The 23,413-nt window shown below is 39.4% G+C and overlaps 1 protein-coding gene across 1 annotated transcript; it reads left to right on the forward strand.

Annotated features, from left to right (window-relative positions):
- The first annotated feature begins 6,859 nt into the window (after positions 1-6,859).
- On the forward strand, positions 6,860-21,641 carry oatx (organic anion transporter X). The gene is made up of 10 exons (XM_030793850.1): positions 6,860-7,264; positions 10,545-10,648; positions 11,310-11,464; positions 11,652-11,820; positions 11,970-12,093; positions 12,265-12,380; positions 15,943-16,157; positions 17,140-17,248; positions 17,457-17,663; positions 21,521-21,641. Exons 1-10 carry the CDS (start codon positions 6,860-6,862, stop codon positions 21,639-21,641), a joined length of 1,725 nt encoding a protein of 574 aa, XP_030649710.1.
- Positions 21,642-23,413: the final 1,772 nt, after the last annotated feature.

Here is a 23,413-nt window from a genome sequence, read left to right on the forward strand (position 1 = left end):
GATTATCATTCTGTAAAATTAAAGAGTTCTTAAAGAATTAAAGAATTCTTAACTTTTCCAGAATGATAACTTGGTTTGCAAGAGCTTTCGCTTTTTTATTGGGTTCAGAGATTCTGCTGTATGCTAATTTAGAGATCGGTAGGTTTGTCTATCATACTATGGAGACTACATCATATGTAATCGAAGTAGCCTGTGTCTGAATAACAGACCATTGCAATGGACCAACCTCAGAATCTAACGAACTTGTTTTTAGCGGAAGCAATAAAATCATTTTTAATCAATATTTTGTGTCAAATGATTGATTTCTTTTGTGTAATAAGCGGGATACAGCTTCGCGTCGGGGTCCTGCATAAGCCTGTCCGGGTTTCGCAGTAATAACCGGCTCGCTGTATATGATCCCTTACATAGTTATAGTCACATTTTTACATTAAAACATTTTAACCTAGCCTAACTGCCCTTCAGTCACAGCGTTATGTCTGCAAATGCCGCTTCGGTCAGGACCATTTCTGTTCAATTCCACCAGGGCATCAGGTAGGAATTATATTTTTGATTACATTTTCTCCGATTTTAGGGGAAATTCACAAAAGCTGAAATCCTAAATAATTTACACTTGATGTTGCCTGTTCACAGAACGGAGCCGGCATGTCCCAGAGGAAGTTGTGGCTATTCAGATCTGAGGTTAATGTTTTGGCATGGAGCCGATTAGATCCGTCCCCAGTAACTGAATTTAATTCCAGTAAATAACTAGTATCACGTCAGTTTCTCACGTTTATAACAAACCACATTTCATGAAAATCGGTTCAGAATTAAGCGAGTTACAGTCGATTTTTGTACAGAAGTCTGCATCCCTCAGTACACATTGTATTTGTTTACTAGCGGATCTTGACATACAGCAGCGGCCAATGCGGCATCTATGTATCCATATCTGTAGATGGGATGGTTAGGTGGGTTTGTATATAAACAAATGAATGCAGACATAGGTTATGGCAACTCTTGACTGTTTGCCATGCCAGGTATCCAGATGCGGTTGCGGACATGCCATTTCCCAAATCAATAAAATACACTGCTTCGCCCCTCACATTATCATGTTTTAAGCATCTTGCGATCTAAACATAAGATTGGTTGGTGGCATAGAGTGACATCATAACGGGGGGGGTCAAACATTAATCTTGAAACAATGTGGTTTGAGCTGGCGATGAGCTCCCTCTCTTACAAGCGAGAACTAAAGAAAGGCATAGCCTATATCTACCTGCACAAGTCAACGAGACTGTACATTAGAGGCGAGCTAGGTTACCGCTCCAATGGTTATCTTCGTTTTTTTTTCTATCATAACATGGACAACGTTGATTAACGTAGATATTGTGAGCGCTGGCTGAATTTGTCAGGTTACTATAGTAACCAGAAACGGCGTCAACTCAGGAAAACTTCGACAGGAAACACTTACTTTCTTTCGAACTTTTATACATATCAAATTCGCCACAACACTAAACACTAAACCTTTAGCAGACAGTTAATAAAGCCTGACCTCACGAGGTAGATCGTTATGATTTATTCACAGTTAACCGACCTGTATTAAGCGGGTAAAAAAAAGGAGTAATGAGGACACAGTGTGTGTAGTTCGTTCCAGATTGCTTCTGAGGAGATGGAAACAAACACTCTCTCACCGATACCCCGAAGCAACTAAAACGAACACAAACGTTCCGCCTCACTGCTGCCTAAAAAACGTATCCCTCACTCCGTTAGTACGGTGGCAATTAGTTCGGATCTCACTGTTATCACCGACTGAATGGGCTCTGTTTTTTTCTAACTACAAGCATAAATGTACACAATGACCCAAAATTATTAGTATAAAAATTACTATCAGATTACATCCCATAAATGTGGTCACGCTATTTTAGGTGCGCCACATTAAGTTATGTTCTTAGCAGGGGCGATTCCAGGATTTTTCAAATGGGGTGGCACAGGGGGGACCAAGAGCCGGTCGGGGGGGGGGGTGTCAGAAAATTGACTTAGAAAACATTGGGCACTATTTTCAGGTATAAATACAAACAATTAGGCTAAGTCACTAACTCAGCCATTAATATTACACAAAGCTACATTTGATGGCTATGGTCTGGTCTGCTTAAAGGCAGAATCATTCAATTGTGACGCCGTTTTTGGATACGCAAATGGGGCTTCATTTCTCCCACCAGACCCCAAAATAGCGTTGTTTGTTCCAATACAAACGTATAAACCTTTCTACAGCTTAAAATTCTCAACGTAATTGGATTAGATCGCTAAATTAACATTCTCTAACCCCACATTTCAGTATTTACCACTGTAGGCTATTCGGAAAAAGAGATTGTGCCTTTAATCTTTCAAACAACGGAAGAACCGATGAAGTAATACTTGTCTATTTTCTATGTATGTGGTGTTGCACCGCCGCTGAATAACACGGGAAAGTCATTCACTAGTTTGCCGAAATTATGTTAGCTAAGCTAACTAACTAGCTACGTAATTTTATAATGGGACTCTTGGGAGCTTTTGAAGCCCTTAGACCTGCGAGGGTCGTCTTTAGGGATATCGAGACTCCAATAGCTTTCCGCTGTGGGTAGGCTACATCACTCACTACTGTTTCTGTTATCTGGAGTTCACCTTCATATGCATATTATTGCAGCAGACAACGACAACATCCCAGTCCACATACAGTCAACCCTCTTTATCCGCGGATTTGCTTTCCGCGCTTTGAAAATATTAAATGAAAAATTCCAGAAATAAGCAATTCATAAGTTTTAAATTGCGCGTCATTCTGAGTAGTGAGATGAAATTATCTCGCGCCGTCCTGCCCAACACACCAATAATCTCTTAAAGTGGCTAATTTATAAATTAGACTTTATCGTCGGTATGTATGTGTAGGAAAAAAACATATTATATAGAGGGGTCGGTATTATCTGCGGTTTCAGGCATCCGCGGGGGTCTTGGAACGTATCCACCGTGGATAAGGAGGAGCTACTGTATTTCAAAATGTATGATTGACTGTGTACAGACCATGAACAGAGAGGTAGTCTGTGGTCGACTCGTGTCTCAACTCCAGTTTGAAAAACGTGGTACTGTGATTCTGCGTCGCAAATCACGCAGATATTGACTGTGCACTGATCCAGTTGAGTTGATACAAAATCTGCAGGCAGCGACTGGCAGTGAATCAGGCAGCGATTGACAGCGCTCTTATCCAATAGTGTTGGGCATTGTCAGATTGACAGTGCTCTAGCCCAATGGCATTGGGAGGGCATCGGGGGAGGGGGGGCGATCATATTAAGCAGGAGGGGGAGGGGTGCCACCCCGTTCCACCCCTTTAGACACGCCCTGGTTCTTAGTTACAGTTATGTAGTTATATTCTTTGTTAGGATACCGAAATTGAAAACTGATAGAGATTGTGAACTAAAATTTCAACAAAGATTATAATGAGAACAGCTACATGAAACACAGCACTGTTGTTTCTGTCATTATTTTCCATCTTTTAAACATTACTGTTGGCACCACCCCAGACCTGGGAGGTGTTACATATGTATATATTTATCCATTTGTATACTATGTTGTATACATGTATTTATCCGTTTGAATACTATGTTGATATTATATACATATATTTATCCTTTAGTATACTATGTTGTATACATATATTTATGCGTTTGTATATGATATTGCATACGAACATGATATTGATTCTCCTCTTCACTTATATCCAGTGAACAGGCAAAAGATGTACACAGGCATACAAATGTTGCTCCTGACAGCAATCACAGTCACTGATCATTTGATTGATTTTTAATATGTTTATTTCACTCTCTGTAGCAGTGCAGAATAACCTGGCATTGAAAATGTGTAATCAGAGGACAGAATTATTGTCAGCAAAGTCCTCAGTCCTCAGTTCTCTGATAAAACAGGGCTAAAACCTTGGCTTTGCTAAATTAGAAACTGCGAATGTTACATTATTGTTTTGAAAAAGAATTTTTGCTTTAATCAAAAATATACTTTTTTTATACTTACACTTTTTATTACTATTACATAAACACAGTAATGCTCACTGCTTAAGTGTTCAGTTAAGCAAATACACAAATATCATTTAGCATTTTTTCACTAGTCAAGACAGATTAATGAGGCAAACCATTCAAAAGACTAATTAACTGTAAGCTGACTCTTAGATCTGCAGTGTTTATAAATATCAGCTCATACTAATATTGACAGCTTGTCTTTTACCTTGAGTCTTGGGTCTATGTACCTGCGTGAGAACATAGCATTACAAACCTGCTATGTGCTGTTTAAAAAAATGTCTGAAATAAATCTGTAGAAATAAATCTGCGTTGGATAGGTTTGTGGTGAATTTTAAAACTGAATGTCACTTGAAAGTCATACCGTCTTTGTGGAGCCTACTGTCATTGTTTAAACTATGACATAGCAGTTTTGCAGGATACAAGAAAGACAATGTCTAACCAGAGTGTAAGCATAAGCCTGTTGCTTAATTATACTGCATCAGAAATAAACAATTGGCTCAACAGACCGTGCCTTACATGTTAGACCACATGCTCACAAAAACAAATCACACCTCCAGTGTGCGGGGCATGTGACGATAACTTACTATATGAACAAACAAGCAGGTGGCAAAGGATTTAGTTACTGTTCAACGAAATGTTGGAATAGCCTGAACAAGTGAACTAATTTACCACCATATGATCAAATGCTCTTTTCCCTGGTTCAGAAAAAGGTAATTTCATAGGTTTTTCACACAGGACAATGCCTGGTGTTTACCAGGAATGATGGGGGCAAATAAAAATATTCAATCAGCAACAAAAAAGGAGAACAGCAAACTTACACGTGTGTGACAAACAGGTAATTAACTGTGCAATACAACACTGGTGTGCCAAATGCACCTAAGAAAAAAATGACTCATCAGTTTTATAGGACAATGTCTAACTAGTGATATTGGCTCCTGCTTTGGACCTTTAGACACACTGAAATAAATTAAACTGCTACAGGGAAATGTAGTTTTTTCATGTAGATATATTTGTTGCATTTGCTGTGTCTTGTTACTGCTCTGTTGCATCTCCTCCAGAACTGTTCCAGTGAGAACTGTTCCAGTGAGCTATAACACAAAGAGTGTTATCAAGGCTTGATGAAAATTCAGCACAGCCACAGAATTCTTTAAGAGGTGCTGTATTCAAACTGGATCAGCTGTAAACAACTAACAAGTGTGAGAATGACAAAGTCAGCTCTAATGTAAAGATACACATTGATGAAGCCAGGCATAGCCCCTCACTGGTGAAAAGGCAGCCATGCTTCCTGAACAATCAAGTCTTCACACAGTTCCATACAAATCTGTGTGAGTACAGCAATCTTGGAGGGTCTGCGTAGAGCTGTGATAACCCATCAAGCCTGGTCTTTCATATGTGTGATTACAAGCAGTTTTACAATGTTCCAAAACACAGTTAGGCTCGGTCAAGAGAGAGCAATTAGGCTCAACAGGGCAGGGACAGAGAGAGAGAGAAAAAGGGTCAAGGAAGGAGAAGAAGAAGGGGTGGGTTTACACAGCTGTAGTACTGTAATTACAGGTGGAGCAGTAAAGTCTTACTAAAAGTCTGCTGATAATGGCACAACAATAGTTTATATGGCCTCTGCTTGAAGACAAATACCAAAGCAGGATCTGAGTATATTAGAGCAGTGTATATCACTTCACAGGTCATGCAACAAAGAGAGACTTCTTTCATTCACAGTAAATGATTCCTTAACCATGATAGCTTTTCATAAGCACATGGACTATTCTTAAACCCAGCTGTTAACCATCAATAGGCCAGTCTGATCTGTTCCCTGTCACTATCTGTCCCTGTTCACACACTGCAATTGTTTAATTGAGGGTTAAACAAATACAAACATCTAAAACACACTGAAATCTTCAATCTTTTGTTCTAATTCACATCACCAGATAATTGCTGCACTTTGGGAGCCCTCTGAGAATAATCAGAGTCCACAGTATACTAGAGACTTCTGTAAACAAAGGACCTGTAACTTACATGCACTTTTATACATTTAAGCAACATAAACTGACAACAATATTAAAAATAAGAAAGAAAGAAAGAAAGAAAGAAAGAAAGAAAGAAAGAAAGAAAGAAAGAAAGAAAGAAAGAAAGAAAGAGCTTAAATGTGAATCTAATGTACTCTGAGAAGTTCACAGGAGCAATATTTGGATTACTGAGCTATTTGGTTTTACACTCTGTTTCAAGAGCTTTACACAAATTCCACAGGGATTTCAGGCGTTTCTGAGTACAGATTACAACGTTCCATTGCAGAATTTAATTAATTTGTGGAAAAACGCAGTGCATGAAAGAAGTACTCTGAAATACTCTGAAACTGCAGCCAACGACAATATAACTCCTATGAGGAATGTTCATCGTGGGAGAAACTCTTGCTGAATTGTGAAGCTTAACGTCTTTTTCCAGTGGTTGATTATATATGATATTTACCACCTCGTCGAAAACTACTCCCAACGAGTCTGTTTTTGGAAATGAATATCTTTGGAGCGCGGAATGTCACCAATAGTCCGACAACCATTAACGTACAAATTAATCATTATATAGGTCTCTGTTTCGTGGATTACTAAAGTTGGGCTGTAACTGATAACATCAAGAGGAGGTCTCTGGGATGGTGGAGGGCTATAACATAACTGATAACGGAGAAGGGTATTCGGACACGATTTTCCAACTTAAGGTGTTTGTCGCAATTGCGCACTCCTTGGCCTTTCAGCGTCCTCGCCGACGAGTGCAAGAATCGACATCGTTAAATCGTTGACATCAAACGGCACTTTACAGAATAATTTGCTGTCATCATCATGGGTTTTTCAGACCTACTTAATGAGGTCGGTGGATTCGGACGATTCCAACTGATCCATGTTACACTGCTTTCCATTCCAGGTCTACTGATGGCTAGCCAAAATTTATTAAATAATTTCACAGCTGGTACGCCTGAACACCATTGCACCATACCTAATATGACATCTGTTGCCGACCGCCTAAACATATCTGCCTCAATCCATAGTCTGCTTCGCGTTTTCATTCCAATGGATGCCTCCAAACTTTCGAGGTGTAGTAGGTACATTAATCCCCAGTGGCACCTTATTGCTGAAAATGTTAGCTACAGTGGACTGTCAGGAAATTCTACGGGCATCGCCACAGAGATTTGTCATGATGGTTGGACTTACAACAAGAATGAATTTCTGGCCACCACAGTGTCTGAGGTAAGTAAACTGTCGCAGCTCCGTCAGTGGATCACTGGTTTTCATATAGTAATTAATGCCTGGCTCAATTCCATATCCTCCATAACACTGAGTGTAAGGGCTGGTGCTTGATGGTGGGGTCGGGCACGCAAACTTCTTTAAAAAGAAAGCAAGTATACTTCTCAGTATGCCTACTTCTTCCTACTTTTTCAGTTCATGGTTTTTTGGAAAACCATTAGGGCTCATAAGACTACGATCTAAAGAAATCCTTTTTAAGAAGCTAATGCTGTATGGTATATCCAGATAATGATCTCAGTCACCACCCACTGCTGTACAGGACTACTGCTGCGACACAGTGCGTCTCTGTAAAATCGGGAACGGGCATTACTGTAGCTCCTCTCCACGGATTATAAATGAGCTTCTCTTTGTCTTATATGAGATTGTTCACTTTTTAGCAAGGGCAATGCTTTTTTCACAAATGTGATTTTGATATCTGTTCAAATCACTAGGGATGTAACGACATATCGAATTTCGCGACATCTCCATAAAAATGTCTCGATACCGTCGTGGGGCTGTGACGATATGTACCAGGATATTGCATGGTTATTTCGTTAATATCTGCGTTCTACCATCTCTCCTTGTCAAAAAATTGATTTTTTTTAATTGAACAGTTGTCCAAAAAGTTCCCTTTTTGATTTCAGTCCACTGAACATTCTTCCAGGATTTTTGAGGGTCATCAAGGTGCTTTCTGGCTACCTGAAGACAAACTTTTATGTTCCTTTTAGTGAGCAGTAGCCTCTGCTTAGTCATTCTCTTATGTCTTCTTTTTCTTTTTAGGCAGTCATGAACACTGATTTTAGCTAAGGCAAGAAAGCTGTGAATGCTGTTTTAGGGTTCTCACTGATAGCTTTACATCTTACTCATAGAGAGATTGTGACAGGTAGGCCACTTGTAGACTGACTACTGTCACAAACTTTCTCCATTTGGTGAATGTGGCACAGTTGAGTTTGGTTGATTTTCAGAGCTGTGGAAATGGTTGTGTAATCCTGTGTAATTAAGACTGATATTCAACCATTTTTCTCCAAAGGTCTACAGGAATTTTTTAATCATGGCAAAATGTGCCTCTGAGAACTTTTGCTTTGCCAACGTGACTCTTGGTGGTGGGGTTTAAGTTTTTTAAAGTTATATTTAACAGGGCTGGTCCGAATCAGGCCTGACTGTTTAACAAAGCATTCAGACAAATGAACCTAATTACCTCCTTATTTAGGTTGATTTAATCTGGCGGGCATTTTCACACCATATGATTATACATTTGATTACCTCGCACACCAAAGAAATGAAAAAAGAACAGTACTGGTGTCATTCTCTCTCTCTCTCTCTCTCTCTCTCTCTCTCTCTCTCTCTCTCTCTCTCTCTGTCTCTCTCAGGCACCATTCATATATTACCAGCTGTATCAAAGATATTTGATCAAATTCAATGCCAAAAATGAACAAAACAGAGAAAATCAGAAAGGGGCAAATAATTTGTCAAAGCACTGTTACAGTTTATTTAATATTTCAAACACGAAATCATCAAAAAACCATTGAGAGTTGGCTTGGAAGTAGAGAGATGCCAACGGAGAACATGGTTTTGAAATTATCTCTCTCTTTACTGCTGATATTTCTGTAGATGGAGTTTCTGGCTGCTCAGAGAGCATTTCTATACATGTTCAGATGTTTGTAGGGTAAAGTTAAACCAGTTCTTCTGGCTAACTGCTCTAAATTGCTCCCAGTAGTTTTAATAGGTTAATAACTGGAAGAAACCATGCATGTCTGAGAGTGTGATAGGGCCTTTTGGGAGCAGGAGGGACAGATGTTATAGTTCATCAGAAAATCATCCGTGGATGACTGGGCATTAGGTTTTGAGGTGAGTTAGATCATTATTGTTTATGTTTTGGTATGTTAAATGAAATGGTTTGTTTGAGTTTAATCCTACAAGGTTGGCTACTGAGTTCAAACATAAGATCACAGATGAGTAACAGCACCTCAGTGAAGCTCTTGGGAGGCTTGTAAATGGAGTGAATTGAGTACATTAAATGGTAAATGGAGTATGAAGATACATCCTTTAAATCACTCAGCGATTGTACATTTTGACACAAAGTGCTGACTTTGGTTAGTAGGAAAAGACTGAACTATTCAGAGGGTCAGGTGGGAAGAAGAGAGTATGGGAACCTGATAGTTAACACCAGAGTGTTTGGAGGATGATGATTGGCCAGTTACCATTAATCAAATTCCATGCATAAACTGCAGGAGGCAGTGATCTGGGGAACACACTAGCATCTTTCCTAAATAAAATATAAAAACACATTTTGTCTGCTCAAAAGCAAATTGAAATTTAGAAAGTAAATCAGCAAACTTGAAAAACAAAGCAAACATATGCAGGACTGCATATAAAGGATACAAAATTTGTAGCTTAACTTTGCACAGGAGTGAAGCTCAGGGTATTTACCTCATGATGGAGTCCATCCATACGACATCCATTTAAAGATGTCCAATTTTTAATGGCTTTAATTTGGGATGATACAGTAATCACCTGACAGTCTACTTATGGTGGGAAGGGACTTTAGTTGACCTGCCTGGTTGCAGACTGAATAATGTAAAACAACAGGCTTCCATTAATATTTCTCTCCTCCAGCTGAACCTGTTACATACCTACAACCTCTCATTAAAACCAGTCTGAAGTAGATGCATGCAAATCACAGAGAAACAAATTAAAACTTTGTAAGATAATATGTGCCAATCAACACTATACTTAAATTATAAACAATAGGAATAACTGTCTAATTTGATCAAAAAGCCTACTTATATGCATTTTTACTGTGTGCAAAACTTGACAAATAGCACGTCAAATGAAGTACTAAAATAATGTGCAGAATTTAAAAAGAATAATAAATTGATTAGAAAATAAATTAAATAAAACAGCAGCACCTTATCTCTTTGTTTCTGTTGTTTGTGGTGGTAGGAATAGGTGAATTAATCTCAGGTTGGAAAAAAAAATCCCACATAATTGTAATTATACAGAAAATGACAGAGTGCTTACTCCTATGCTGGAGTCTCACAGAACAGCCCACAGTGGGATAACATGGTGCTTCCATATCCCTGTTTGGTGAGCAAGTATCTCCCAGTTTGCTTAGATATGAAACTTGAGACCCAGGGCATCATTTTAGTATGGACTAAATGGCAGTAAAGGTTGAATTTCAGAACGCTGTAACTATCGTTTAGCTTCTTGTTTTTGTTTGTTTTTGTCGTTTTTTTCTCTTCAGTGGGATCTTGTCTGTTCCCTACGTCCGCTGAAGCAGATGATCCAGACAATTTACATGGGCGGAGTCTTGACTGGAGCCATAATATTTGGGGGGCTGTCAGACAGGTAAGCCTCCTGAGGTAGTCTCAATGATTCATAGGCTACTGTGCAATTCAACATACAGAAAAAAATAATACTTTAACCGTGCTTAGGTCTATTGGGTTTTCTTTTACAGGGTCATATTGAAAAAACGGATAAGCTTTCAACAACATGAAGCGTTTTGAGATAGGTCTGTCTTTTGGAGACCGTTAAAGGAGATCCAAACCCGTTAAGATCAAATGAACATTTCTTACTTTTTCAAATGCTGCATGAAGTACTGTTCAGCTTATTTTTCCACTGGATTAAAATTTTTGAACTGGGAAACTGCTAATACCTGTGTTCTTTTTGTGTTGGCCCTTTAATCTCACATGGAAGTCGATATTAATACTGATATTAGTGGGAAGGTGAAGGGAAAGCGTGTGTGTGTGAGTGCATGTGTGTATGTGTGCGTGTGAATGTTGTGTTCACTTGCATGTGTGCGTGTGTCAGTGCGTGTGTGTGTTATAGGCCAGTCATTGCTAAGAAAAGTAATTCAGCAATTCTGTCCATACACCTGTTGACACATGCATATAACTACAACTCCAGATTTTCATTTTTAATTTCTTTAAATGTTGTTGGTCTAGTGAAGATTTATTTAGAATGCATATTATTTTTGTGCACTCTCACCCCTCATTTTCTCCATATGAAGGTTTGGACGTAGGGCCTTGCTCATTTGGTCCTATTTTCAGCTGAGTGTCCTCGGAACCTTCACAGCCCTGTCCCCCTCTTACCTGGTCTACTGCATATTCCGCTTCCTAACTGGCATGTCTGTGTCTGGAGTGATCCTCAATGCCGTCTCTCTCAGTGAGTTCTCTGTTGTCATAAGTACTGAGTTTGTAGCACAGATATGATGATAGTGGTCTAAATAATAATACCAAACACAGGAAATACACAAACAGCAACAGAGAACTTATGCTAATGAAGCTGTGCAGTTGCCACTGATTTTCCTGCAGTTAATGAGGAGAAGTGTAAACAAAGTCTGTGTTCACAGAGGTTGAGTGGATTCCCACTAAAACACGCACGCTTGTGGGCACTCTCTCTTCCTTCTTCTTTACCTTTGGTCAAATGGTCTTGGCTGGGGTGGCATACAGTCTGAGAGACTGGCGTAAGCTGCATGTGGCTGTTAGCGCCCCCTTCTTCATCTTCTTCCTCTATAGCTGGTGAGCAAAATCTTTTCTTCTCAAAAAGATCATTTGGGATAAAACAAAACTGGCTGGACTAAATTTTTATCTGACAGTGTTTCAGGACTGAGAATCTTTATTCAGAAATGACAATTGTTATGCTTGTTCCATCTAATTCAACTTTTTAGGTGGTTTTCGGAATCAGCACGCTGGCTAGTGTTGAATGGTCGATCTAACGAGGCCCTAAAGCAGATGCACCGTGTAGCCAGGATTAATGGCAAGTCTGAAATGGTAGAGAAGGTCACCTTGGAGGTAGGAAGGTTATATGAATGTATGGACGGATAGATTATTTGGGGGTGGATTATAGAGTGAAGTGACTTTGTGACGAAAATCATGACTGACAGAACTCTTTCATATTTAAATATCTATTGAATAGGGAAAAAAGTATTAATCACGGGTGCATTGTGGCTCTCCTGTGTCTAGGTCTTTGAATCTCATATGCAAAAAGAAGTCCAGTCCAGTAAATCTATCTACACAGCTTTTGATCTGCTCCGGACTCAAGTGATGAGAAAAATATCCCTCTGTCTCATGATTGTTTGGTAAGGATCCATCTGGTTTACAGTTATGTCCGCAATTATGCACACCACTGAAAAGAAATCCAACTAAAATAAAATGTCCTTCCAAAATTTCACACCACTGAAAAGAAATCCATCCAAAATAAAATGTCCTCCCAGAATTTCATACCACTGAAAAGAAATCCTTCTAAAATAAAATGTCCTCCCAAAATTTCATACCACTGAAAAGAAATCCATCTAAAATAAAATGTCCTCCCAAAATTTCATACCACTGTAAAGAAATCCATCTAAAATAAAATGTCCTCCCAAAATTTCATACCACTGAAAAGAAATCCATCTAAAATAAAATGTCCTCCCAAAATTCCACACAACTGAAAAGATATCCATCTAAAATAAAATGTCCTCCCAAAATTTCATACCACTGAAAAGAAATGCATCTAAAATAAAATGTCCTCCCAAAATTTCATACCACTGAAAAGAAATCCATCTAAAATAAAATGTCCTCCCAAAATTTCACACAACTGAAAAGAAATCCATCCAAAATAAAATGTCCTCCCAGAATTTCATACCACTGAAAAGAAATCCATCTAAAATAAAATGTCCTCCCAAAATTTCATACCACTGAAAAGAAATCCATCCAAAATAAAATGTCCTCCCAAAATTTCATACCACTGAAAAGAAATCCATCTAAAATAAAATGTCCTCCCAAAATTTCATACCACTGAAAAGAAATCCATCTAAAATCCATCTAAAATAAAATGTCCTCCCAAAATTTCACACAACTGAAAAGAAATCCATCTAAAATAAAATGTCCTCCCAAAATTTCATACCACTGAAAAGAAATGCATCCAAAATAAAATGTCCTCCCAAAATTTCATACCACTGAAAAGAAATCCATCTAAAATAAAACGTCCTCCCAAAATTTCACACAACTGAAAAGAAATCCATCCAAAATAAAATGTCCTCCCAGAATTTCATACCACTGAAAAGAAATCCATCTAAAATAAAATGTCCTCCCAAAATTTCACACAACTGAAAAGAAATGCATCTAAAATAAAATGTCCTCCCAAAATTTCACACCACTGAAAAGAAATCCATCTAAAATAAAATGTCCTCCCAAAATTTCACACAACTGAAAAGAAATCCATCTAAAATAAAATGTCCTCCCAAAATTTCATACCACTGAAAAGAAATCCATCCAAAATAAAATGTCCTCCCAAAATTTCATACCACTGAAAAGAAATCCATCTAAAATAAAACGTCCTCCCAAAATTTCACACAACTGAAAAGAAATCCATCCAAAATAAAATGTCCTCCCAGAATTTCATACCACTGAAAAGAAATCCATCTAAAATAAAATGTCCTCCCAAAATTTCACACAACTGAAAAGAAATGCATCTAAAATAAAATGTCCTCCCAAAATTTCATACCACTGTAAAGAAATCCATCTAAAATAAAATGTCCTCCCAAAATTTCATACCACTGAAAAGAAATCCATCTAAAATAAAATGTCCTCCCAAAATTTCACACCACTGAAAAGAAATCCATCTAAAATAAAATGTCCTCCCAAAATTTCACACCACTGAAAAGAAATCCATCTAAAATAAAATGTCCTCCCAAAATTTCATACCACTGAAAAGAAATCCATCTAAAATCCATCTAAAATAAAATGTCCTCCCAAAATTTCACACAACTGAAAAGAAATCCATCTAAAATAAAATGTCCTCCCAAAATTTCATACCACTGAAAAGAAATCCATCCAAAATAAAATGTCCTCCCAAAATTTCATACCACTGAAAAGAAATCCATCTAAAATAAAACGTCCTCCCAAAATTTCACGCAACTGAAAAGAAATCCATCCAAAATAAAATGTCCTCCCAGAATTTCATACCACTGAAAAGAAATCCATCTAAAATAAAATGTCCTCCCAAAATTTCACACAACTGAAAAGAAATGCATCTAAAATAAAATGTCCTCCCAAAATTTCATACCACTGTAAAGAAATCCATCTAAAATAAAATGTCCTCCCAAAATTTCACACCACTGAAAAGAAATCCATCTAAAATAAAATGTCCTCCCATAATTTCATACCATTGAAAAGAAATCCATCTAAAATAAAATGTCCTCCCAAAATTTCATACCACTGAAAAGAAATCCATCCAAAATAAAATGTCCTCCCAAAATTTCACACCACTGAAAAGAAATCCATCTAAAATAAAATGTCCTCCCATAATTTCATACCATTGAAAAGAAATGCATCTAAAATAAAATGTCCTCCCAAAATTTCATACCACTGAAAAGAAATCCATCCAAAATAAAATGTCCTCCCAAAATTTCATACCACTGAAAAGAAATCCATCTAAAATCCATCTAAAATAAAATGTCCTCCCAAAATTTCACACAACTGAAGAGAAATCCATCTAAAATAAAATGTCCTCCCAAAATTTCACACAACTGAAAAGAAATGCATCTAAAATAAAATGTCCTCCCAAAATTTCATACCACTGTAAAAAAATGCATCTAAAATAAAATGTCCTCCCAAAATTTCATACCACTGTAAAGAAATGCATCTAAAATAAAATGTCCTCCCAGAATTTCATACCACTGAAAAGAAATCCATCTAAAATAAAATGTCCTCCCAAAATTTCACACAACTGAAAAGAAATCCATCTAAAATAAAATGTCCTCCCAAAATTTCACACAACTGAAAAGAAATCCATCTAAAATAAAATGTCCTCCCAAAATTTCATACCACTGAAAAGAAATCCATCTAAAATCCATCTAAAATAAAATGTCCTCCCAAAATTTCATACCACTGAAAAGAAATCCATCTAAAATAAAATGTCCTCCCAAAATTTCATACCACTGAAAAGAAATCCATCTAAAATCCATCTAAAATAAAATGTCCTCCCAAAATTTCATACCACTGAAAAGAAGTCCATGGGAAATACAGTTTCCACTGAAAATGATTCACAGGGCTGTGGTAAAAATAAAAAAGGGGGGGGGGGGGTCTACCAGGGGTCCTAGCATTCCACAGCTGGCATTAGCATTCTGTCTCTTTTTGTTGTGTTTGTAACTATAATCGTAATTGAAATGGCTTCTGAGCTCAGTGTTCATTGTGCTGTTAGCCATTTTTTTAATGTCCTTCTTAGTCAGCTGCAGCTACAATGCTTATGACAGTGAATGAACAGTCACTCCAGTTAAAAAATACTTGTTGTTTAATTCCACTCTTTACTGTTACCAGCTAACTAGTATCTACCTGCCAACAAACAAGTAACGTGAGTGCGTTTATTAATTTAAATGTCATTGAAAGTTGTTATGCTCAGATAAGATGACAGAAAGAGTTCCTTGGTGACCCACATCTGCTGTATGTTTATTGCAAGAATTGGGCCGCATTTGCTGATAAAAGATTCATACGTCAGCATTTTGGTAAACTTTTGCTACTCTTACGTTAATATCAGCATCATGAACACTGCCACGTGCTGGGACATATTGTATATTTAAGGCAACATATAAAACAGATGGTTTATGATTAAGATAACAGTAAAGAAATTAATTCCATACTCTTGTTGTTATCTTATAATAGGTTCTCAACTAGTTTTGCCTATTATGGTTTGGCCATGGACCTGCAGAAATTTGGTGTGAACATCTACCTGATGCAGATTATCTTTGGGGCAGTGGATTTTCCCGCCAAACTGGTTGCTCTTACAATGCTCAGCTTTCTGGGTCGTCGTGTGACTCAGGGCACATGTCTCCTCATGTCAGCGTCTGTCATCTTCGCTAACATCCTTGTTCCAAAGGGTCAGTGAATAATAGATTCTTTAAGATTCTTTACACGCATACACACACACACATAAATAAAAACCAAAGCTGACACAGTATTGGATTGGTCCCTGCAGTGACAGCTAATTCTAATGCACATTAGCATAATGATGGTATGCCTCATGTTCAGGCATGTTTTCTAACGAACAAACCATGGCAAGTACTGCCCCTGTCTCTCATATTGTTTTTACTTTTTCTTTTGTTAATAAAATGTAGGGGTAAGTTGAAAAAGTTAAGAGGTACCATCCCATTGTCTCCATACCCATATGTGAGTGCCAGAGTAAAGATGTTCTTACTGTAGTAAGTACTGGCATGGGACGGCACTGAGGGAAACAGCCAGGGAATGGCAGGGTTGGGGTGCAAACCCCAAACATGATGCTTCACCACCACTGAAAAATAAATGACTTGTCAGTGAAAAGCTGTCTAAGCGCAATGTGACGGTTTTGTTCCTAGTTTCACTGATCTTTCAGATAAGGATGTAAAACCATTTCCATTCAGCAAGCTTCACCCTTTATATATGTATGCAACATCAAATTGTAAACAACAGAAAACACCAGAATATAATGGTTTTCTGAAATGATTTCTTAGAAAAAATATTGAGTGAGTAAAAATGGGTCCATATATCAACCAGAGTTCACTTCATATTTGTTTTCTAGAACTTGACAAAGGCAAATTAAGTATTTGTTAATTGCCTTCTCAAATGTCCGCCAATTGGACAGTATACCGTTCTTGTAAGTGCCACAGTTTAGACCCTGCAGATGGACCTCATTTCGCAGAGTAAGATACATTCTAATGAACCTGAAACATTCATTTACCTTTCCAATGTTTAAACTATCCAAAAAACACAATTGTGCAAGTAAATCATTCTTGATTAAATAAGATATGTCAGGTTGGTAACCCAGTGAAGCTTCTGTAACTTTAAGTTTTATTGCCAATAAAGTGCATATTATTTACCGCATAGACCTGCAGACGCTGAGGACAAGCTTAGCCGTTCTTGGGAAAGGGTTCACCTCTGCCTCTTTCACCTGTGTCTACCTGTTCACAGGAGAGCTCTACCCCACTGTTATCAGGTCCCTCCTTCAATCAAACATTACTCATCTACACTTTATTACACATCAACAAACTGGTGTGAAAACTATTTCTGATGACTTATCTACATTACATGGTATACAATAGCAGACTGTACAGGACTACCTGTAAAATAATGTAAGGAATAACATAAGTAAGTTTGCTCTTTCTCTAAAGTGACCTGCATTTCTCTTTCCTTTCCCCATGCAGACAGACTGGGATGGGCTTTTCATCCACTATGGCCAGGATAGGGTCCATGGCTGCTCCAGCTGTTTTAATCCTGGAAGATGTGCTGCCAGCTCTCCCTAGTATTGTTTATGGGTTATCTGCTGTTGTGGCTGGCATCTTTGCCTTTCTACTTCCAGAAACCCTCAACGTGCCTTTACCGGACACCATTGAGGATGTAGAGGAGAAATGGTATGGTCCAAGATAGTGAGGGTGTAGATTTTTTCCTCTTCTGTAGCTTTGTCTTTAACATAGTGAAGGCTTTGTTCTTTGTTCATACAACACTCCCTATTGCTTTGGTAATATATTATCACATACATCACCTACTATACATTTGAAAAGTATTTATCGCTTGTTATTTTGAGCTCACCCACACTCCTTTTAAAATATTTGGCTGTATGAATTGCATTGGTACCAAGGCTGTAGTATGGGGGATAATGGTGTGAGGTAAATCACAGCCTGTAGTTTGGGGGATAATGGTGTGAGGTAAAGCACAGGCTGTAGTGTGAGGGATAATGGTGTGAGGTAAATCACAGCCTGTAGTTTGGGGGATAATGGTGTGAGGTAAAACACAGGCTGTAGTGTGAGGGGTAATGGTGTGAGGTAAACCACAGGTTGTAGTGTGAGGGATAATGGTGTGAGGTAACGCACAGCCTGTAGTTTGGGGGATAATGGTGTGAGGTAAAGCACAGGCTATAGTGTGAGGGATAATGGTGTGAGGTAACGCACAGCCTGTAGTTTGGGGGATAATGGTGTGAGGTAAAGCACAGGCTATAGTGTAAGGGATAACGGTGTGAGGTAAAGCACAGGCTGTAGTGTGAGGGATAATGGTGTGAGGTAAAACACAGGCTGTAGTGTGAGGGATAATGGTGTGAGGTAAAACACAGGCTGTAGTGTGAGGGATAATGGTGTGAGGTAAAGCACAGGCTGTAGTGTGAGGGATAACGGTGTGAGGTAAAGCACAGGCTGTAGTGTGAGGGATAATGGTGTGAGGTAAAACACAGGCTGTAGTGTGAGGGATAATGGTGTGAGGTAAAGCACAGGCTATAGTGTGAGGGATAACGGTGTGAGGTAACGCACAGGCTGTAGTGTGAGGGATAATGGTGTGAGGTAAAGCACAGGCTATAGTGTGAGGGATAACGGTGTGAGGTAAAGCACAGGCTGTAGTGTGAGGGATAATGGTGTGAGGTAAAGCACAGGCTGTAGTATGAGGGATAATGGTGTGAGGTAAAGCACAGCCTGTAGTGTGAGGGATAATGGTGTGAGGTAAAGCACAGGCTATAGTGTAAGGGATAACAGTGTGATGTAACGCACAGGCTGTAGTGTGAGGGATAATGGTGTGAGGTAAAGCACAGGCTATAGTGTGAGGGATAACGGTGTGAGGTAAAGCACAGGCTGTAGTGTGAGGGATAATGGTGTGAGGTAAAGCACAGGCTGTAGTATGGGGGATAATGGTGTGAGGTAAAACACAGGCTGTAGTGTGAGGGATAATGGTGTGAGGTAAACCACAGGTTGTAGTGTGAGGGATAATGGTGTGAGGTAACGCACAGCCTGTAGTTTGGGGGATAATGGTGTGAGGTAAAGCACAGGCTGTAGTGTGAGGGATAATGGTGTGAGGTAAAGCACAGGCTATAGTGTGAGGGATAATGGTGTGAGGTAACGCACAGCCTGTAGTTTGGGGGATAATGGTGTGAGGTAAAGCACAGGCTATAGTGTAAGGGATAACGGTGTGAGGTAAAGCACAGGCTGTAGTGTGAGGGATAATGGTGTGAGGTAAAACACAGGCTGTAGTGTGAGGGATAATGGTGTGAGGTAAAACACAGGCTGTAGTGTGAGGGATAATGGTGTGAGGTAAAGCACAGGCTGTAGTGTGAGGGATAACGGTGTGAGGTAAAGCACAGGCTGTAGTGTGAGGGATAATGGTGTGAGGTAAAACACAGGCTGTAGTGTGAGGGATAATGGTGTGAGGTAAAGCACAGGCTATAGTGTGAGGGATAACGGTGTGAGGTAACGCACAGGCTGTAGTGTGAGGGATAATGGTGTGAGGTAAAGCACAGGCTATAGTGTGAGGGATAACGGTGTGAGGTAAAGCACAGGCTGTAGTGTGAGGGATAATGGTGTGAGGTAAAGCACAGGCTGTAGTATGAGGGATAATGGTGTGAGGTAAAGCACAGCCTGTAGTGTGAGGGATAATGGTGTGAGGTAAAGCACAGGCTATAGTGTAAGGGATAACGGTGTGATGTAACGCACAGGCTGTAGTGTGAGGGATAATGGTGTGAGGTAAAGCACAGGCTATAGTGTGAGGGATAACGGTGTGAGGTAAAGCACAGGCTGTAGTGTGAGGGATAATGGTGTGAGGTAAAGCACAGGCTGTAGTATGGGGGATAATGGTGTGAGGTAAAACACAGGCTGTAGTGTGAGGGATAATGGTGTGAGGTAAACCACAGGTTGTAGTGTGAGGGATAATGGTGTGAGGTAACGCACAGCCTGTAGTTTGGGGGATAATGGTGTGAGGTAAAGCACAGGCTATAGTGTGAGGGATAACGGTGTGAGGTAAAGCACAGGCTGTAGTGTGAGGGATAATGGTGTGAGGTAAAGCACAGGCTGTAGTATGAGGGATAATGGTGTGAGGTAAAGCACAGGCTATAGTGTGAGGGATAACGGTGTGAGGTAAAGCACAGGCTGTAGTGTGAGGGATAATGGTGTGAGGTAAAGCACAGGCTATAGTGTGAGGGATAATGGTGTGAGGTAAAGCACAGCCTGTAGTTTGGGGGATAATGGTGTGAGGTAAAGCACAGGCTATAGTGTGAGGGATAACGGTGTGAGGTAACGCACAGGCTGTAGTGTGAGGGATAATGGTGTGAGGTAAAGCACAGGCTATAGTGTGAGGGATAATGGTGTGAGGTAACGCACAGGCTGTAGTGTGAGGGATAATGGTGTGAGGTAAAGCACAGGCTGTAGTGTGAGGGATAATGGTGTGAGGTAACGCACAGCCTGTAGTTTGGGGGATAATGGTGTGAGGTAAAGCACAGGCTATAGTGTGAGGGATAATGGTGTGAGGTAAAGCACAGGCTGTAGTGTGAGGGATAATGGTGTGAGGTAAAGCATAGGCTATAGTGTGAGGGATAATGGTGTGAGGTAAAGCACAGGCTATAGTGTGAGGGATAACGGTGTGAGGTAAAGCACAGGCTGTAGTGTGAGGGATAATGGTGTGAGGTAATGCACAGCCTGTAGTTTGGGGGATAATGGTGTGAGGTAAAGCACAGGCTGTAGTGTGAGGGGTAATGGTGTGAGGTAAAGCACAGGCTGTAGTGTGAGGGATAATGGTGTGAGGTAAAGCACAGGCTGTAGTGTGAGGGATAATGGTGTGAGGTAACGCACAGCCTGTAGTTTGGGGGATAATGGTGTGAGGTAAAACACAGGCTGTAGTGTGAGGGATAATGATGTGAGGTAAACCACAGGCTGTAGTGTGAGGGATAATGGTGTGAGGTAAAGCACAGGTTGTAGTGTGAGGGATAATGATGTGAGGTAAACCACAGGCTGTAGTTTGAGGGATAACGGTGTGAGGTAAAGCACAGGCTATAGTGTGAGGGATAATGGTGTGAGGTAAAGCACAGGCTGTAGTATGAGGGATAATGGTGTGAGGTAACGCACAGCCTGTAGTTTGGGGGATAATGGTGTGAGGTAACGCACAGCCTGTAGTTTGGGGGATAATGGTGTGAGGTAACGCACAGGCTGTAGTGTGAGGGATAATGGTGTGAGAGATCTTGGTAGGGACAAGAGTTTTTAGGTCTCAGGTTGGGACCAATGTCCAGTATTCTGATAATGGACAAGGTGGAAGGATTAGATGGTACCAAAGCATATCCGTATATATAGAGCAAATATGACCTGATTCATAGTCCAGAAAAGCTGTTTAACAGCATGCTTACTAGTAGCTTACTGCATATACTTAAAGCTCCTCTAATGTGATGTGTGGCTCAATTAGACTCTATGGTCTATGGTAGTGATGTGATTCCTAAGATCCCAGTCATATTCTGGTGCTTTTTCAGGGGGAGGAAAAATGCAAAAAAGCAAAGCCAGATGCAGAAAGAAATGCTTGCCCTGCAGGAGAAGAGAGAATGTGGCGGTGAGTGTGAAGATGAGAAAACAACTGGTCTCAATGCATTATGAGTGGCCTGTGTCAACGACCCATGCACCAAACACAGCAGTACCAGACTGAACTGTCAGGAAATGACCGGCAGAGGCACTTTAGTTCTCCACTGGCTTATGCTGGTGTGTAACCCTCTGCTGAGAGAAACTATTCTTCTGCTGCAAGCTGCTATAGGGACTGAGATGACCTCGCACAATGTAACTTGTCACTGAGTTTTTAAACTCACTGAAAACTACCTGCTGTTTCAGAGTAAAAATGTTTGTGGGGTTTTACTGCTAATTTTCCAATGAGTAGCCAAGAGATTATTGACTGTTGCATATGAAATTTTCCTAGCAGGGCAACCTTTTGTCTCCTATAGACATACATGAATTTACTGTTAAACAGGAACAAAAATGTGACCAATGCTTGTGTGACCAACATCATTTCAGGAAACAATTCTAGAAAAATAAAATTATCAGTTTAGCATATACATTTAAATACGTGATCAAAAAAGAAAATAATTGCCTGTATTTTTTCTGTGTTTAAATCTGTACACTTTTTGAAGGGAAAGGTAAAATTTAATAGGGAATTGTTTTGACTGTACACTGTCAGCAAATCAGTAATTTAAAATAAGTATGCTTTTTTTCCGTTATCTTGTATACAAAACAAGCAATTAGTAAAGTGTTGATATAGAAATTTGAAGTCATTGACTGAATATGAAGCATTGACTCTGCAACAAGACAAAAGATAAAAGGTGAAAGATGACCTAAAGCAGAGGTTGATATTTCAGTATTTGGACAAAATGAGATATGCCTTAACACTGTTAAACTGGTTCTCTGACTGCGTTAGAACTACTGTGAATTACACTGGGCAAATGTCTGGTGCTCTATGAACACCTCTTCCAAGAGCACACTTCTTTTTTACTGGAAAATTCTGTTTTTGAGTGACAACAAGCTGTAATGACATTCCATGCACCATGGTCTCATTGCCCTTTGCACTGGTAGAGGTCATTTCTTTTTTATTATTCTCTTTTCTTCGTCCTTATCACCTAACAAAAATAATCTTGGTGACATTGGTATAGAACAATGCAGTCCAAACCTTCTCTCCATACCACTTGGTAGCCATGTCACCATGTATAGCGCAATTTGTCCAGCACTTTTTACAATGGACATTGTCACAAAGGGGTTTAATAGGATGCTAGAGCCGATACCTCTAAAAACAAGGCAACAATGTCAAGAAAAAACTCCCTTAGACTGAGTTTCTTAGGAGGAACTAAGACTCAGCAGAGGGAGCCCACCCTCCTCTGGTTGGCATAGGTGTTTGGATTAATTGATAGATTATTACATAATAAGCAAAAGAAAACAAAACAGATCTGTGCAGTTGATCCACAATTGCAATGTGCTATCTTTGGACAGTGTCTAGTGCAGTGCTCATGGCATATATGGGTTCCAGCTGTTACACATAAGACAGGGTTAATGTCATATCATATCTTTAGGAAGTGTTCTAGAACGGAACAAGTTAGGGTTGAAAAGGAGCTGTAAGATGCCATTACCAACATTACATTACCAGTGTTCCACAAAAGTGCCCACTAGTTTGAAACAGGATAAATGTTTTGTATCTCTGCATTCTCAGTCAAACACAGGGCCACTGTCAGTGATGTGGTACTCATCAGCTGTCAGCTAAGAACAGTATGATCCCAGTGTTAATTTGTTAATGAATGCGTATGTAATGAAATTAAAAGTTACTGTCCACTGTGCTAGTTTATTATAATTCAGAATATTGGTTCGTCAAGATTTTGTAAATATTTTGAGGA

Source organism: Chanos chanos, chromosome 16 (assembly GCF_902362185.1).
Source record: "Chanos chanos chromosome 16, fChaCha1.1, whole genome shotgun sequence".
NCBI lineage: Eukaryota > Metazoa > Chordata > Actinopteri > Gonorynchiformes > Chanidae > Chanos > Chanos chanos.